The 17,705-nt window shown below is 34.3% G+C and overlaps 2 protein-coding genes and 1 long non-coding RNA gene across 3 annotated transcripts; all 3 read left to right on the top strand.

Moving 5' to 3' along the window:
• Window positions 1-359: 359 nt before the first annotated feature.
• LOC135834023 (speckle-type POZ protein B-like) lies at window positions 360-782 on the top strand. Its single transcript, XM_065347862.1, has one exon. The coding sequence runs from the start codon at window positions 360-362 to the stop codon at window positions 780-782; it is 423 nt and encodes a 140-aa protein (XP_065203934.1).
• Window positions 783-1,908: 1,126 nt separating this feature from the next.
• Window positions 1,909-5,181, top strand: LOC135835096 (uncharacterized). Its single transcript, XR_010556816.1, has 2 exons — window positions 1,909-2,205; window positions 3,848-5,181. It is a non-coding gene; the product is annotated as an uncharacterized LOC135835096 (long non-coding RNA).
• Window positions 5,182-7,363: 2,182 nt separating this feature from the next.
• On the top strand, window positions 7,364-10,308 carry LOC135833669 (speckle-type POZ protein B-like). Its single transcript, XM_065347434.1, has 2 exons — window positions 7,364-7,607; window positions 8,947-10,308. The coding sequence occupies exon 2, from the start codon at window positions 9,060-9,062 to the stop codon at window positions 10,188-10,190; it is 1,131 nt and encodes a 376-aa protein (XP_065203506.1). The 5' UTR covers window positions 7,364-7,607; window positions 8,947-9,059; the 3' UTR covers window positions 10,191-10,308.
• The last annotated feature ends 7,397 nt before the right edge of the window (window positions 10,309-17,705 follow it).

Below are 17,705 nucleotides of genomic sequence, written 5' to 3'. Positions count from 1 at the left end.
AAATCTACACCTCGAATATCGAATACAATGTATTCTACAAGGACTCGCGTTACGAGCCTCAGCATGATGATTACGGCTGGAAAAATTTTCTCAAGAACAATAAAAATTTCAGAAAAAAGTTTTTACAAAACAAGCAGACGTTGACGATTTCATTTAAGCTAACATTTTTTGAGCTGAATGATGAAAATTTTGCTAGAATGTTTTGCCAATGTAAAAGTACTCATGTTCGACAACTTTCCGATGATTTGTCATCAGCATTTGAGAATCATGCTTTTTCCGACTTCACGCTTTCAACAAAAGGCAAAGATTATCAAGTTCATAAAGTTATTTTAGCCGCGCGTAGTAATTATTTCGCCAAGATGTTCGAAAGCGGCATGAAAGAAAACGAACAGAATCGGGTAGAAATTACCGATGTGAATGAAAACATTATGGAAGAAATGTTGAAATTTATTTACACTGGAAAGTGCGAAAATTTGGATGAACTAGCCGAAGACTTATTAATAGCTGCTGATAGATTCGATATGAATGATCTGAAAAGGATTTGCGTAGAATCAATTTATAAGAAGTCTTTATCCGTAGATAATGCCCTGAAGATATTGATATTGGCAGATCGGTATGATGCGAATAAACTTAAATCAATGGTGATTGATTTCATCGTTGATAAACAGTCTGAAATGATACAATTGCCCACTTGGGACAGCATTATGCCAATGCATCCTCTACTTCTGAACGAAGTTTGTAAGGTGGCTTTGTCTCGAACGTCCAAAACGTCTAAGGAATAAGAATAGTTAGGCATAAGTAAAAGTAATTGATAGGTAGTGTCTTTGTTGTACCATATTTTTATACCTACAATTTCTACATATAGGAATGTTACTACCTACTTTCTGATACTGTTACTATTTGTAGCTGAAATCAGTAAAATCTTGAGGTGTGTTTATTTTTTATAGTTTCAAATTTTGTTCTTTCATTTTTGTAGATATATTTATATTAGATACGTAACTTTGAATCCTTAAAATAAGTACATAAAATAGGTACATACCTTTGATAATGAAATTTCATTTAATGTAGAAAAATATAGATTTTGGAAATTATTAAGTACTCGTACTTATACGAATTATGATTCTTGTAGCAATTTTTCCACGAATGTTTGAAAATGCAGGCCTTGATGTGGTAGTTGTGTTTTTATTGATGATACTCATTTTTACATTAGATAGGTACTTTGAAAAAAATATGGAACTTCTCACTTATTTTTTATGGCACTTGATTATTTTGAAAGCAGGATTTCAAGTGATCTATTTTTCGACTAGGTACCCGAATTAATTTTCATGCCTTCTGGAAAAATTTTGAATTTCTAACAAAATCAAAAATCACACTTGAGGCTCCGAAATAGAATGACTGGAAATAGCGGAATTCGGATTTCGAAAGATATTTATAGACAAAATAATAGCCCTTCGTGCACAGAAATTTTTCTTCGAATTTGTTTTTTCGATTTCTTTTCTTCTCATATATGTAAGTTAATTAGGTTAGTGCATACCTACATAGTACATGTGGATGAACAAAAACCACTCGTTGTGCCCGCCTGCAAATCGGCTCAACTGTAGTTAAATCCTTCAAACAAGTCGAGAATAGATGGCAACTCAATTTTTAGCGGCCCAAATTGACTTTTACGTACTTATTCTGGAGAACTTTTAAAATTCTGAAGTAATCGACCATCAGGCTAGAGGCTCCAGAATTACTCTAAATTGTGAAATTCGGGTTAGTTTTAGATACCCTAAGACAAGTACAGGCATAGAGCAAACTTTAACGATTGAAAAAACTTAGGTAGGTCGTAAATTCAATTTTAAAGGCTTTTTCGTCAAATGATAACGATAAGAGAAACCGGTTTGACTGGTCTAGAGCAGTCGATTATCCATATGGAGACGGATGAGACGGACAAAGATGTGTGCGAATGAATTGCGAGTCCGAAGACTCGAAGTTGCATTCTTCTCTTTCTTTGTATCTTTGTCAATTGTCAGTCTGTTGAGTTGAGTCTGTTACACACCGTTGGTTGGTGATTGTGCATCTTTGGGGTGTCGTAGTTTAGTCGTATAGTTTAATTCGTTATCAAATGCAATCTACATTACATCTATTTTTTGTCTGCGCATCAACGATCGATACTAACCAAGTTTGAAGTTTTTGAAGGCAGTATTTTCATCTCCGATTCAGGTAAATGTGATATATATCTCGTTGTTATCCAATACCTACTATTGAATACTCCACATTTTCAATATTAACCCTTTCGGCTACGAGACAAACTGATGGATAAAATTCGAAGTGCTTTAAACTGAGTTAGGCCGGTTGCTGTCTAGAACTCAACATTTGCTAGAAATCGCACATTCAGAAAGTATTCATGTCACAAATGGCAATAAACCTTAAATTGACTATTTTTCAATTTATGACACCGAATAGCATTATAAATCAAAATCAAGCCTTCTGAGGCATCTGATATTTCAAGATGAAAGTATTGGTAACAAGCATTTTTGAAAATAGAAAAAAAGATGAGCTAAAATAAAATTAGTTTGAGTAAAAAAAAGAAATTATTGAAGAAAAACAAGGCATGCGACTTCAGATAGTTATTCAAACTGCAAATGTTTGAAGGTGTTTGCTTGTGGGAAGATTAAAATTGATGGAAAAATCTTTGTGTTATAGAGAGCATTTTTCAAAATTTTGAAAACCCATGTCACAATTCAACGCTAATTTTCCATGAAATTCTGAAAAATATGTATCATTTTCATCTTTTGACACATACATCTCTCTTGAGATAATTTGCTTGGGCGAGTAAGTTGCCTCAGAAGATGACTGGGTAAACTTTTGCAAGCATTTGAATTTTATGATGGATACTGTGTCATAAAGACTGCGCTCAATCAATTCATTATCTGTAAGATGACTTCTAAAAAGTAATTCCAGTAATTCCACAATATGACGTACGTATTTTATTTTTATTATCTTCTTATGACAAACAGATTGAGGGCTGTATTATGACACAGTATCTATCATAAAATTCAAATGCTCGCAAAAGTTCACCTAGTCATCTTCTGAGGTAACTTACTCACCCAAGCAAATCACCTCAAGAGAGATGAATGTGTCAGAAAATGAAAAAGATGTCATACTTTTCAGTTCGAATTGTGACACGAGTTTTCAAAATTTCAAAAAATGCTCTCTATAACACAAAGATTTTTTTCCATCAATTTTAATCCTCCCACAAGCAATCACCTTCAAACATTTGCAGTTTAAATAACTATCTGAAGTCGCATGCCTTGTTTTTCTTCAAAAATTTCTTTTTTTACACAAACTTATTTTATTTTAGCTCATCTTTTTTTCTATTTTCAAAAATGCTTGTTATCAATATTTTCATCTTGAAATATCAGATGCCTCAGAAGGCTTGATTTTGATTTATAATGCTATTCGGTGTCATAAATAGAAAAATAGTCAATTTAAGGTTTATTGCCATTTGTGACATGAATACTTTCTGAATGTGCGATTTCCAGCAAATTTTGAGTTCTAGGCAGCAACTGACCTTACTCAGTTTAAAGCACTTCAAATTTTATCCGTCAGTTTGTCTCATAGCCGAAAGGGTTAATACCTATACAATATAGATCGTATAATGTAGGTGTTATTGAGATTTTATTTAAGAATGTTGATATCAGAGCGCTAGTGGGGTTTTAATTGCACAGAAAAAGGGGCTCATGCGACTGAGATTTCCAAACACTTGTAGAAGAAAGAACCTTGAGAGGAAGGGGTTTGGAAAAGTAAACCATATGTAAGTATAGGTCTACCTAACCTACTATCTACTTCATTTTTATTTCAGATTACAAAAAGTTGAAGCTCAGAGAAGACAAAATCATTGAAGTACGTGCTATCAGCCCCTAATAAATACCAGATTAATAAAATTGGTGATACATAATCCAAATTTGATCATGTCGTCGAATGAATCTAGCGTTTCAACGTGCGCATCCACCGAAGATTTCTGGTGCAGTACAGCTGAATTTCACGAAGCAGAGTTTGTTTGGAAAATAAATGATTTCAGTTCTCTCGACGAAACGGGTGAAATTATAATATCCGAAACATTCTCATCTCCTACAAACGATAAATTTACATGGTATTTGGATTTTCACTTCAGAGGCAAACACGAGGCAACAGATGGTTTTCGTTTATTTTTAAACTTGAATAAAAAAAGCGCAACAGAAAGAGTATTAGCAAAATTCACTTTTTCCATTTTGAATAATGTAAAGGATGAAGAAAACTATGCATCGAATTTTGAGTGTCATGAATTCAGCAACGGTGATGATGATGTTAGAAATTGGGCAGGTTGGGATGAGGATGATTATCCCAAAAAAAACGAAACTTTCAGAAGTAAATTTTTGCAAAATGATACGTTAACGATTTCATTCAAGATGATATTTTTCGAAATGAACCGCAAAAATTTAGGTAGTATGTTTCACCGTTGTAACACTATTAATCTTAAACAACTTTCCGATAATTTGGCATCGGTTCTTGAGAATCCTAATTTTGCCGACTTCACGATTACGGCGAAAGGCAAAACTTATCAGGTTCACAAAAATATTTTAGCTGCACGTAGTACTTATTTCGCCAAGATGTTCGAAAGCGGTATGAAAGAAAATCAACAAAATTGTGTAGAAATTAACGATGTAAATGAAGAGATTATGGGTGAAATGTTGAAATTTATTTACACCGGAGTATGTGAAAATTTGGATAAATTAGCCGACGACTTATTAATTGCTGCTGACAAGTATGATATAGATCATCTGAAGAAGATTTGCGTGGAGTCAATTTACACCAAGTCTTTATGTGTAGAGAATGCGCTGAATACATTGATATTGGCGGACCAGTATAATGCGAATAAACTTAAATCAAAAGCGATTGACTTTATCGTAACTAATTCATCTGAAATAATGGAGTCGGCGACATGGAATGAAATTATGCCAATGTATCCTCATCTCATGAATAGTGTATGTCAGGCGATGCGACGGTTCTTCGTATTACAACTAAGTAAGCGTAATTCTGCTGAATGATGTCTGTAATTATTTTACTTACCTACTTAGTTTGTACTCGTATGTTTTTATTTTAGTATTTCTGAATAGCTTAAATCTAATAATAAATGAGCTTTGTTCGTTAATTTGACTCAATGTGTAATAGATGACCTTCTTGAGAGGAGAGAAAGTTAAAAAATCCAAAATCTCAGAATTTTCTGAGTGAGGTACCTGGTACATAGGTAGATATAAAGATCCATATTTATTCGTTTTTGACGTAATCTTCAAAAAAAAAAAAAAAATCGCCCAAGAAAGGAAGCAGAGATGGGGTAAGTAGATTTTTTCCAACGTCAACTCGAAGTTACCTCTGAGTTGACTCTTTGTTTCATTCTTTTCAAAAATGAGTTGAAAAGACCACTCAATCAGCGTTTTTTGAAGGATTTCAATGAAACTCCATGCAACTCCTTTCAACTCATCGATAGGTAAGTACGTATTCATATTTTTGCATTTCGTCATAATAAAAGCGAATTATCAACCCTTTAACGCTCCATACTAACTAAGCGAATAGGTTTCAAAATTTTTCTAAAGGGAAATTGGACTAAAAAAATTAGGTTTTGATAATTGAAAAAAAATTGATTTGAATCATCTAGCTCTAACTTTTAAAAATTGAAGATTTCCTTAATTTTCTCAAAACTACCTACCTGATTTCCTCAGCCAAATTTACATATGGAGATGGAAAAGAAAGGCCAAGCTGTCAGACTTTTGCTGATAAAATTCTAATTTCCTGTTACAAAATTTTGTAAAGATTCACATGGGGAAAACGTTAATGAAACATTTCATATTCATTTTTTGTCAACGGAAGAGCTTAAAGGAAAAATGTTCACATCAACAACAAAATTAGAATGAGATGTGGTCAGGTATCGTATAGTTAAGGGTTTCTTCAAAATCTGAAAAAAATGTGCTAAAAATTGGAAGTTTTGTCGTGTTGTGAGAAACAGGAATTAAATGATGTGTTACGTGCACTCATTGATTCGAACGTAAACCCCCGTAATCAAAATTTCAGGTGCTGAAGTTGATTTTTCGTTTTTTTTTTCACACTCCGAAGGGGTCAAAAATGAACTTTAGCCTCAATAACTTTGGTCGGTGCTTATTTTTCACCGTCTTGACGACCGTTCATATGTCTTTAAAAGTTTTTGTATTTTTTACTTCTTGTAGAATTCACAAGATAGTTCAGTTTAGAACAAGCATTCCTGGAATGTTGCAGTACCTATTTATCTAACTGCTTTAAAGTTGATAAGACAAGTACGGCCGTGGAGCTTTCAAAGATTTCCCAAAATGATTTTAAAAAACTTCAATTTATCGGAGTTTTTTTTGAGTCGAAGAATTCATTGAAACGATCAGCAGTTCGCCAGAGTTTAATCTTCACCCCTGCAAAGTGATCAGAATTCAGTTTCGAAGGCTCAGAAATTGATTTGCTCAGTGAAATGCAGTCAAAACATAATTTTAGACAGACTGGTGTTGAAAATGGACGTCATAGTCGAAATTAATGACCCAAAATTAGTCCAAAACCGTCACCATCTGAAAGTGCATTTATAGGCATCGAAAAGGTCTTCAGTCGACTCGCAGTGGGGTGTGTCGAAAATAGGTTGAAAATTCTATTCAAGGTTTTTTTCGTGAAATGATAAGTGTAGGTGTAGCACCTATGTATGTACATGCTTCTTTGACTTCGTATATGTATGTTTCGTTCAGTTTAAAAAGTATACCTACTTATTAAGTACGTACAGGGTGGACAGAAATATCGGGTACCCCTAAGAAAGTTTTTCATTAAAAATATAGGTTGGCAACGTGAAATAGATGCATGATGCATATGATTGGTGAAATGTTATCTCTCCAGTCTAACAACCAATCATGTGCTACCATTATTATCATTCACTGTGACCAACCGAAGTATTTAGCAGAAAACTTTTTTAGGGGTACCCGATATTTCTGTCCACCCTGTACGTAGGTACCTAGATTTTTAATGAAAAGATGCAGCCTATCGAAAAAGAAGGACTAATATGGTAAAATGGTCTGAAATAAGGATTATTTTTAGCTGAAAAGGGATAAAATAGGTTTTTTGAGAAAAAAGCTAGAGTTCCCGCTAGTGGAGTGCAAAATCGCTAGACTTCCCGCTAATAGTTAGATTGAAAATATCTGGCGATTTTCCTGAACCAAAATCTCTAGGAATAGCTTGAAAATCGCTAAAACGGCAACACTGTAGCTTGGTCTAGACTTGGTCTAGAGTAGTCTAGAGCAGCTGCTTTAGCTCTGTTTCTCACACCTCACACATGTCACATGTGTGCGATACGCGATAGATAGAGTACCTAGTTCAATTCTTTATTTATTAGTGATACAAAAATTCATTGATAAAGTTTTTCATCACGCAATACGCATGTGTTCGCTATTCGTGTCTGTGTTTTATAGTACCTATAGTTAGAATACAAATGGTTACAGAATTATATTACTCTTGTCAGAGCATCAACGATTTTAACCAAGTTTGAAGTTTTCCAAGGCAGTGTCTGTTTCATCTCCGACAAGGTAAATGCGATACCACCTAACTCATTGTTATCTAATAAGTAATAGTACCTATTGAATTTTCGACATTGTTGAGATTTTCTTTAAAAACGTTGATATCAGGGCGCATGTCCCCTAGTGGGGTTTAAATTGTACAGAGAAAGGGACTCGTGTGACCGTGATTTCCAAAGTGATTGTAGGAACAGGAACTGTAGGGAAGGCTTTTGACGTAACGCGGGTTGCATATCGGTTTGCCTGAACTTTATCAATTTGGTGGGCATTCTTATCACTTATCAGTGAGTATCAAAATTTCGTATTTTGAGCAATTTTCACAAAGTGTTTTTGAAATTTATAGCTTTTGTTTAGTTTTTTCCTCAATTGTAAACACTGTTAAACCCTGTAATGGAAAAAGATCCTCTCTTCGTCGAGGTTTGTTCAAAGAAGTTAATAAAACGTCATTTGAACCTCGACAAAGAGCGGATCTTTTTCCATCATAGGGTTTAAATGTGTTTACAATTGAAGAAAAAACTAAATAAATTCGAAAACACCTTGTAAAAATTGCTCAAAATGTAAAATTTTGATACTCACTGATCAGAATGCCCACCAAATTGATAAAGTTCAGGCAAACCGATATGCACGGCCCGCTTTACGTCAATAGCCTTTGCAGTGTTGCTTTCAAAGTTTTAAAAGTTTGTGTATAAAGTGTTCAAAAAAGAGATTTAAAAAACGTCCAAAAACTAGATTTTCGAGAATCCTGGTAAAAAAAAACAAATGCTCTGTTTTCTGAAACTGTTTATTAAAAATGACAAAAAAAAAAACAGTACGATTCCGATTATTTTTTGGGGGTATTTTTCCGAATCTTTGAGAGAACGAAGAGAAGTGAAATTGAAGAGCTCTATTCCAAAGTGGGTTAAGTCATTTTCAAAAAAAGCACGTTTTACGGAGATTTTTACTTCAAAAGTGAGTTTAGTCATCGGTTTTTCAAAGTGATTTTTTCTACAAGCAATTTGTTCTATGTCCAAAGAAAGGAAAGGTGCACCGACCTTTCGAAACAGAACAAATTTTAGCAACAAAAATTTTAAACGTATTTTTTGGTGAAAAAAATGACTCAACCCACTTTGGAATAGAGCTTTTTAATTATAAAACTGATGTGAACAGATGACTTCATACGTACTTTAGTTAGAAACGTTTCATCATGCGGTTGTAGATAGGTCTGTTAAAAAGAACCTTTTTGAAGGCTCATTTTGGTTCCCCATGGCCACGACTATGATACAAACATTCTGACAAAGAAGTGTAATTAGTGATTACCCAAACCAACGAGTTAGCTGTGAACTAATACTTATTTACTTCATTTTTATTTCAGATTACTTACAAAAAGTTGAAGCTCAGAGAAGACAAAATCACTGAAGTACGTGCTATCGACCCCTAATAAAATAATACTAGATAAATTGTTGATACGAAATTCCAAATTTGATCATGTCGTCGAATGAAGCTAGCGTTTCAACGTGCACATCCACTGAAGATTTCTGGTGTAATACAGTTGAATTTCACGAAGCAGAGTTTGTTTGGAAAATAAGTGATTTCAGTTCTCTCGACGAGGTGAATAAAAGCACAAAATCCGGAAAATTCTCATCTCCTACAAACGATAAGTTTATATGGTATTTGGATATTCACTTCGGAGGCCTTGAGGACGAAACAGATATATTTCGTTTTTATCTAAATCTGAATAAAAAAAGCGCTTCTGAAAGAGTATTCGCAAAATTCACTTTTTCCATTTTGGATAATCAAGAGGAAGAAAACTATAAGCCTGTACCGAATGTTCTGGGTCGTGAGTTCGGCAATAACCACCGCGATGATCCAGGTTCTGATGATGATGATGATGATGATGGTGATGATTCTTGGGGTTGGGATGATTGTCCCAAGGAAAACGAAAGTTTCAAAAATAAATTTTTGCAAAATGATACGTTAACGATTTTATTCCAGATGATATTTTTCGAAATAAACCAGAAAAATGTAACTAGTATGTTTCGCCGTTGTAACACTATTCATCTCAAACAACTTTCCGATAATTTGGCATCGGTTCTTGAGAATCCTAATTTTGCAGACTTCACGATTACAGCGAAAGGCAAAAATTATCAGGTTCACAAAAATATTTTAGCTGCACGTAGTACTTATTTCGCCAAGATGTTCGAAAGCGGAATGAAAGAAAATCAACAAAATTGTGTAGAAATTACCGACGTAAACGAAGAGATTATGGGTGAAATGTTGAAATTTATTTACACCGGAGTATGTGAAAATTTGGATAAATTAGCCGACGACTTATTAATCGCTGCTGACAAGTATGATATAGATCATCTGAAGAAGATTTGCGTAGAGTCGATTTACAGTAAGTCTTTATGTGTAGAGAATGCGCTGAATACACTTATATTGGCGGACCAGTATGATGCAAATGAACTTAAATCAAAAGTGATTGACTTCATCGTAGCTAATTCATCTGAAATAATGGAGTCGGCGGCATGGGATGAAATTATGCCAGTGTATCCTCATCTCTTGAACAGTGTATGTAAGGTGATGCGGCAGTTTCTCGTAATACCCAAAACTAAGTAGGCGTAATTTTACTGAATATTTGTAATGCCTGTAATTATTTTACCTAGTTTTTAAGCTTTTATTTTAGTGTTTTTTTATAGCTTAAACCTAAATAAATGAGCTTTTTTCTTCAATTTGACTCAATATCTGATAGATGAATCTCTTGAGAGAGAAGAAAGTTTAAAAATTCAAAATCTCAGAATTTCTTTAGTGAGGTACATGGGTATTAAAATCCATATTTCTTCGTTTTCGACGTAATCGTCCAAAAAAAAAAAAAATAGTGTCAAGGAAAGGGAGCAGAGATGGGGTAACTTAAGCAGTTCATTTTTCTAACGCCTACTCGAAGTTGACTCAGACTAGACTCTTTGTTTCATTCTTTTCAAAAATGAGTTGAAAAGACTATTGAAACGGCGTTTTAAAAATGATTTTGATGAATGTCCATTCAACTTTGTCTTCTTTCAACTCTTCCACAAGGCACAAGTAAAGTATTCATATTTTGGCATTTGGTCATAATAAAAGCGAGTTATCAACCCTTTAACGCTCCATACTAATCAAGCGAATGGATTTTAAAAAATGTTTAAAGAGAAGTTGGACTAAAAAATTAGGTTTTGATAATTAAAAAAAAATTGATTCGAGTAATCTCTAACTTTTGAAATTAAAGATTTCCTCAATTTTCTCAAAACAACTTGCCATGATTTCCAAGGCCAAATTTAGATACATATTGAAATGAAAAAAAAAGGCAAAGCTTTCGGAATTTACAAAAAAATCCAATTTCCTGCTCTTAAATTTAGTAACGATTCACATAGGAAAAATGTTGATGCAACATTTCATATTCATTTCGATGTCCTTTTAAAATTTCAAACTCTGCAAAAAATGTGTTGAAAATTGGCAGTATTGGAAAGCCAACGAGAGCAAGCGGTTGAGAGTGAATTTTCGAGGGTCCATACTGCGCATGCACAAGTTGATGAATACCTACACCTTTATTAACCTTTATTTTATGGTAGATTTGACTGTGTGGAAGAGACAGAAAAATCCTGTTCTGACGAAGTCCATACGCGTGCACAGTATGCATCCTTTTAACCGCGATGTCTAGCCGACTAGCTCGGTCTAGACTCTAGACTGTAGAACAGCTGCTTTAGCTCAGTCCATATTCTGTAAATAGTGAAAGATGTGTGAGATAGATAGAATTTATTATATTGCATTGTGCATTGCATTCGTCTCTCTCTCAGTCAGTCTGTTACACACCGTTGTTTGGTGATGGTGCACTCGTGAGTGTGGAAGTATCGTGGTTTAATTCGTTATCAAGTAGCCAAATTATCAGCGATAAAAAAATTCATCGTTAAAGTGTTTCAATTATTTCATTATGCATGTGTTCGCCATTGGTATCTGTATTTTATAGTTGGAACACAAATTGATACATACTTATAGATATTTTTTGACTGCACATCAACGATTTTAACTAAGTTTGAAGTTTTCGAAGGCAGTGTGTCTGTTTCATCGCCGACCAGGTAAATGTGATACCTACCTCATTGTTATTTAATAGTATTGAATTTTCCACATTGCTGAGATTTTGTTTAAGAACGTTGATATCAGGGCACTAGTCCGCTAGTGGGGTTTAAATTGCACAGAAAAAGGGGCTCGTGCGACTGTGATTTCCAAAGTGATTGTAATGTGCCTGCCCCTGCTTGAATGTTATTCAATACGTAGGTAGGTACTGAATACACCGCTCGGCGAAGGTGTCACATAAGAAAATAAATATGAGTGTTACACACGCAGCAAGTTAGGTTACTTACTTCTTATAACTCTCGCTTTTTTCAACTAAGTACCTACTTATCGTAGTTTGTGGTCACTTCAAGAATTAATTTGAGAATAAGATGGATGAAAAAGATTGTACTCATGGCATAAACTCGATTTAAAAAGCCTATAACCAGTTACCAGGGGGCACAATGACACATTTTGGCAACCTCATGCACAATTTTTCTATCTTCGCTCAGTTCTTCTGATAAAGGCCCGTGAAAGTGCTACCGTAACCACAAATTACTTAAGTATCACAAATAATGAACTGGTTATAAAATAAAAGTTACCAAATCGCTGCAGTAGGAGAAAAAATTACGTTTGGAAATTTTTTCACCACTTCTCATTCCTCTTCCAAGTCCCAAATGCGAAAAGCTGAATTGGAGGAAGAGAGGGAAGGAGGAAGCGGAAAAACGAAAACGAATGAAATTGATATTGACTATAAGAATGAGGTCTTGACCCGCAGAAAAAAATTTGGACTGGGTATACGTAGAGCTGAATCAAAGTAGCATACAAAAATACATCATCAACCAAAATTTCAGGTTTCTATGAACATATTTCGATTTTTGGTGAATTTTCAAAACCAAGTGTTGGCCAAAAAATCTTAAAATCCTATAAAATTGGCCTAAAAATGTGGTGCCTAAACCTATACATCTTGATGTTAAAAACACTCTTCCCTCGTGTTACGTACTAGAACTGGCCAAGGGTGGATTGCGGACGCTCTATTTCAGTGAAAGTGAACCTTACCTAATACCTATACCCCTTAAGCGATGACTTAATTTTATGCTGACATCGCTGAGGAAACCTCCGGGTTTGAGCTGGAGGTTTCCTCAGTGATGTCAGTACAATAATTTTACATGCTAACATCACTGAGGAAACCTCCGGGTTATGTTAAGTTAACCAGTAAAATTAAAATACTGACTTCACTGAGGAAACCTCCGGGTGCTGACATGGACCCGGAGGTTTCCTCAGTGATGTCAGCTCTCAAGGGATTACCACCATGAAAACTTTATTTCAAATATCGAGTTATTTGAGTAGAATTGAAAATTTTGATTTTTTTGGGCCCCGAATTTCAAAAATATTGGATCAATTTTCCATGATGGATATGATAGGTTATCTATTGGTGGATTGGAACATTTCCTCGCGTCAAGAATTCTGCTGAATTTTGAAAAACGATGATCTATGTTGAGATACCTAGGTACCAACATTCCTCAAATTCGAAGAATTAGAAAATACGACTTTTAATGACTGAATAATAAGGATTGAATATTATAACTTTTGATGGAATTAATTCATCTTTGTGAAGCAAAACATTTGAAGCGCTTGTAGAAGATAGAACCTAGAGAAGAGGGCCAAGAGGGGTTTGGAAATGTAAACCATATGTACGTATAGGTACCTAATACTTTTAAAAATCAATTTCATTACCAAATACATTTTGTGCGAACAAAACTTGCTGTTTTTTGAAACTTTTTATTAAAAATTAAAAAAAAACACCACTTCGATGATTTTTTGAGGGTATTTTTCCGAATCTTTGAGAGAGATATTATATTACCTAACAGATAACTTCATACTTTAGTTAGAAACGTTTCATCATGCGGCCCGCTAGAGAGGGTAGTTCATAGGTAGATATATAGTTTATTGTAAACTGTTTTTAAAATGCCAAAAAGAACCTTTGAAGGTTCATTTTGGTTCCTCGTGACCATGGCTATGCTATAAACATTCTGACAAAATACCTAGTGTAATTAATTACTACCCAGGCCATTAAGTTAGCTATGTACTATCTACTTTATTTTTATTTCAGATTACAACAAGTTGAAGCTCAGAGAAGACAATAAATATCCGATAAATTGTTGATACGTGATTCCAAATTTGATCATGTCGTCGAATGAAGCTAGCGTTTCAACGTGCACATCCGCTGAAGATTTCTGGTGTAGTACAGTTGAGTTTCACGAAGCAGAGTTTGTTTGGAAAATAAGAAATTTCAGTTCTCTCGACGACATTGGTGAAAGATTAAAATCCGGAACGTTTTCATCTACTACAAACGATAAATTTATATGGTATCTGGATTTCAAATTCAGAGGCAAGAACGAGGAAACAGATATATTTCGTGTATATATAAACCTGAGTAGAAAAAGCGCATCTGAAAGAGTATTCGCAAAATTTTCTTTTTCCATTTTGAATAATGAAGAGGAAGAAATCTATAGGCCTGAACCGAATTTCGAGTGTCATGAATTCTATAACGACGACGATGATCCATATTCAGGTTCCGATGATGATTATGATGATGATGATAATTGGGGTTGGGATGATTGTCCCAAGAAAAACGAAACTTTCAGAAGTAAATTTTTACAAAATGATACGTTAACGATTTCATTCCACGTGACATTTTTCGAAATGAACCCCAAAAATACAGCTAGTATGTTTCGCCGTTGTAACACTATTCATCTCAAACAACTTTCCGATAATTTGGCATCGGTTCTTGAGAATCCTAATTTTGCAGACTTCACGATTTCAGCGAAAGGCAAAAATTATCAAGTTCACAAAGTTATTTTAGCAGCACGTAGTACTTATTTCGCCAAGATGTTCGAAAGCGGCATGAAAGAAAATCAACAAAATTGTGTAGAAATTACCGATGTAAATGAAGAGATTATGGGTGAAATGTTGAAAGGGTATTCCCGGTTAAGATAGGTGAAATGGCCCTAATCTCAGATTTGGAAAATCATGATGGATTATTGTTGGGTACCTCCAATAAAAATTTTCGAGCGGAATTTCCGCCCCCCAACCCACCCCCCTTGGTCAGTATAGCCAAAAAACGCGTTTTTTGCGCGAAAAATTCGGTATCCATGAGTGGTGGGGATAAAATTCTGGTACCACGCGGAATGTGTAGGGAAAGCCTGGGCCTTCCAACACGATTTTTTTCAAAAATTTTTATCGTAGTGGTGGGGGTAAAATTGACAAAAGAAAACTTTGAAGCACCACAGCTCCGAACTGAAGGGTGCTACACAAAAACTGTTTTCGCCAAAATGTGTCTTTTTACAAGTACTTTCTTCCTACTAATCCATGAAATTGAAATTTTGTCTGCAAAAGGCTCATATTTGCAAAAAACCCTGAAAAATACGCGGTTTTCACGTTTTTTTGCAAAATTATGCGAAATATGCGAAAAATGAATAGAACAAAAAATGTTGAGCGTCGAATTTCACCCTAGAAAACGTGTTCATGAGGTTGTCAAAACGCTCATCTACTGAAGTTAGCTTTGATTGTAATCATGAGCTCTGTGAATAAAAAAATACCAAAAAAATTCAAATTGAGGAAAGAGCGATTCGGTTATAATTTTCACAGTCTTCTCATTTCAAACTCGTTTCTACAATGCTTGGTCAAAAAAATCCGTAAAAATGAAAATATTGCAAGTCAAACTTACAAAAAGTTACCAAGAATGGGCAAATTACCCAAAAATTGTTCAGAAATCTAACTCAAAATCAGTATTTGCAGAAAATACGAGTACAAATTTCGATCTTACCAAAATTCAAAAACTTTGAAAAAAATCCCAAAATTGTACTAAAAGGTCATCTAAAATGGATTGGTTCAAAATCAGATTGATGTCCTAAAATCAAGGGGTAACTATTACAAACCATAAAAAAATTGACAAACTTAATCCAGGCTTGATAATGAGAGGAAAACAATTTTCAACCAAAATTGGCCCATCATGAGGGACAAATCGTTTGAAAAATCAATTTTTTAGCATTTTTGAAGATCCTTTACCCATACTACATATCCTGAAAAAAAAATATACGTTGTGTATCGTACCCATAGATTGATGTGATAAACATAGGTAGGTACCTATCATTTTATTTACAAGTATAATTGAATATTTTTTTCGGGTCAGAATTTTTCTATTTTTAAAGAGAACTAGAAAAAATGAATAGAAAAGAAAATCAAGAGAAGAAATATAAAATTACAAAATATTGATTTTAAAAATGGAAAAAGTTTTTTTTTACAACACCTAGGCATGTAATTTACCTATTGCCAATTTTGAAATAACTAGAAAAAAAAACAAATTTTGACAATGATTTGGCAAAAAACAGGATTTTTTTAGGATAATTTTGGGAAAATCAAGAATTCTTGCCAATTTAGGCAACAAGATTTTTTGAACATTTCGGCAAAAGCAGGAGTTTTCTTTTGGCAATTTTTACAAAAGTTGGGAGTTTTTTTTAATAATTCTGACAAAAAAGGAACTTATTTACGATTCTGACGCAAACGAGATTTTTTTGACAATTTAGGCAAGAACAGAACTTTGCAGACAATTCTGGCAAAAAACATAGCACTGACTTCTTAAGATCATTTTGGCAAAAGAAGGAAATTTTGAAATTTTGGCTACTAACAAAGTTTTTTGGTCATTTCTGCAAAAATATTGGGACTTTCTTAATAATGTCAAAAAACGGTATTTTTTTTCAACAATTTTGGCATAAAACATGTACTTTCTTGACAATTTTTACAAAAAGTCACGATTTTTTGATAATTATGGAAAAAAATTGGAATTTTGAAATTTTGGACAACAACAGGTCTTTTCGTTCATTTTTTACAAAAAATATTATGATTTTTTGGTAACGTCATTCAGAAGAAAACGTATTTTTCGACAATTATGACCAAATTTTTTATTTCACCAAAAAGTGACTTTTTTGATAATTTTGGCAAAAGTAGGAATTTTTGACAAGTTTGCAGTAGCGATTTTTCGCCCCATACTATGTAGCGACATGACCAATGTGACATGCTGCAAAGATCTGATATGTGTGCGCGCGCTTAGCTCAGTAGATGAGCGTTTTGACAACCTTATGAAGTTATGAACACGTTTTCTAGGGTGAAATTCGACGCTCAACATTTTTTGTTCTATTCATTTTTCGCATATTTCGCATAATTTTGCAAAAAAACGTGAAAACCGCGTATTTTTCAGGGTTTTTTGCAAATATGAGCCTTTTGCAGACAAAATTTCAATTTCATGGATTAGTAGGAAGAAAGTACTTGTAAAAAGACACATTTTGGCGAAAACAGTTTTTGTGTAGCACCCTTCAGTTCGGAGCTGTGGTGCTTCAAAGTTTTCTTTTGTCAATTTTACCCCCACCACTACGATAAAAATTTTTGAAAAAAATCGTGTTGAAAGGCCCAGGCTTTCCCTACACATTCCGCGTGGTACCAGAATTTTATCCCCACCACTCATGGATACCGAATTTTTCGCGCAAAAAACGCGTTTTTTGGCTATACTGACCAAGGGGGGTGGGTTGGGGGGCGGAAATTCCGCTCGAAAATTTTTATTGGAGGTACCCAACAATAATCCATCATGATTTTCCAAATCTGAGATTAGGGCCATTTCACCTATCTTAACCAGGAATACCCTTTATTTACACCGGAATGTGTGAAAATTTGGATAAATTAGCCGACGACTTATTAATCGCTGCTGACAAGTATGATATAGATCATCTGAAGAAGATTTGCGTAGAGTCAATTTACACCAAGTCTTTATGTGTGGAGAATGCGCTGAATACATTGATATTGGCGGACCAGTATGATGCGAATGAACTTAAATCAAAAGTGATTGACTTTATCGTAGCTAATTCATCTGAAATAATGGACTCGGCGATATGGGATGAAATTATGCCAGTGTATCCGCATCTCTTGAACAGTGTGTGTAAGGCGATGCGACGTTTACCCAAAACTAAGTAGGCCTAATTCTACTGAGTAATGCCTGTA

Source organism: Planococcus citri, chromosome 2 (genome assembly GCF_950023065.1).
Source record: "Planococcus citri chromosome 2, ihPlaCitr1.1, whole genome shotgun sequence".
In the NCBI taxonomy this organism is placed as follows: Eukaryota; Metazoa; Arthropoda; class Insecta; order Hemiptera; family Pseudococcidae; genus Planococcus; species Planococcus citri.
Note: the sequence above shows the minus strand (reverse complement) of the source record. Positions and strands in the feature narration are given on the sequence as shown.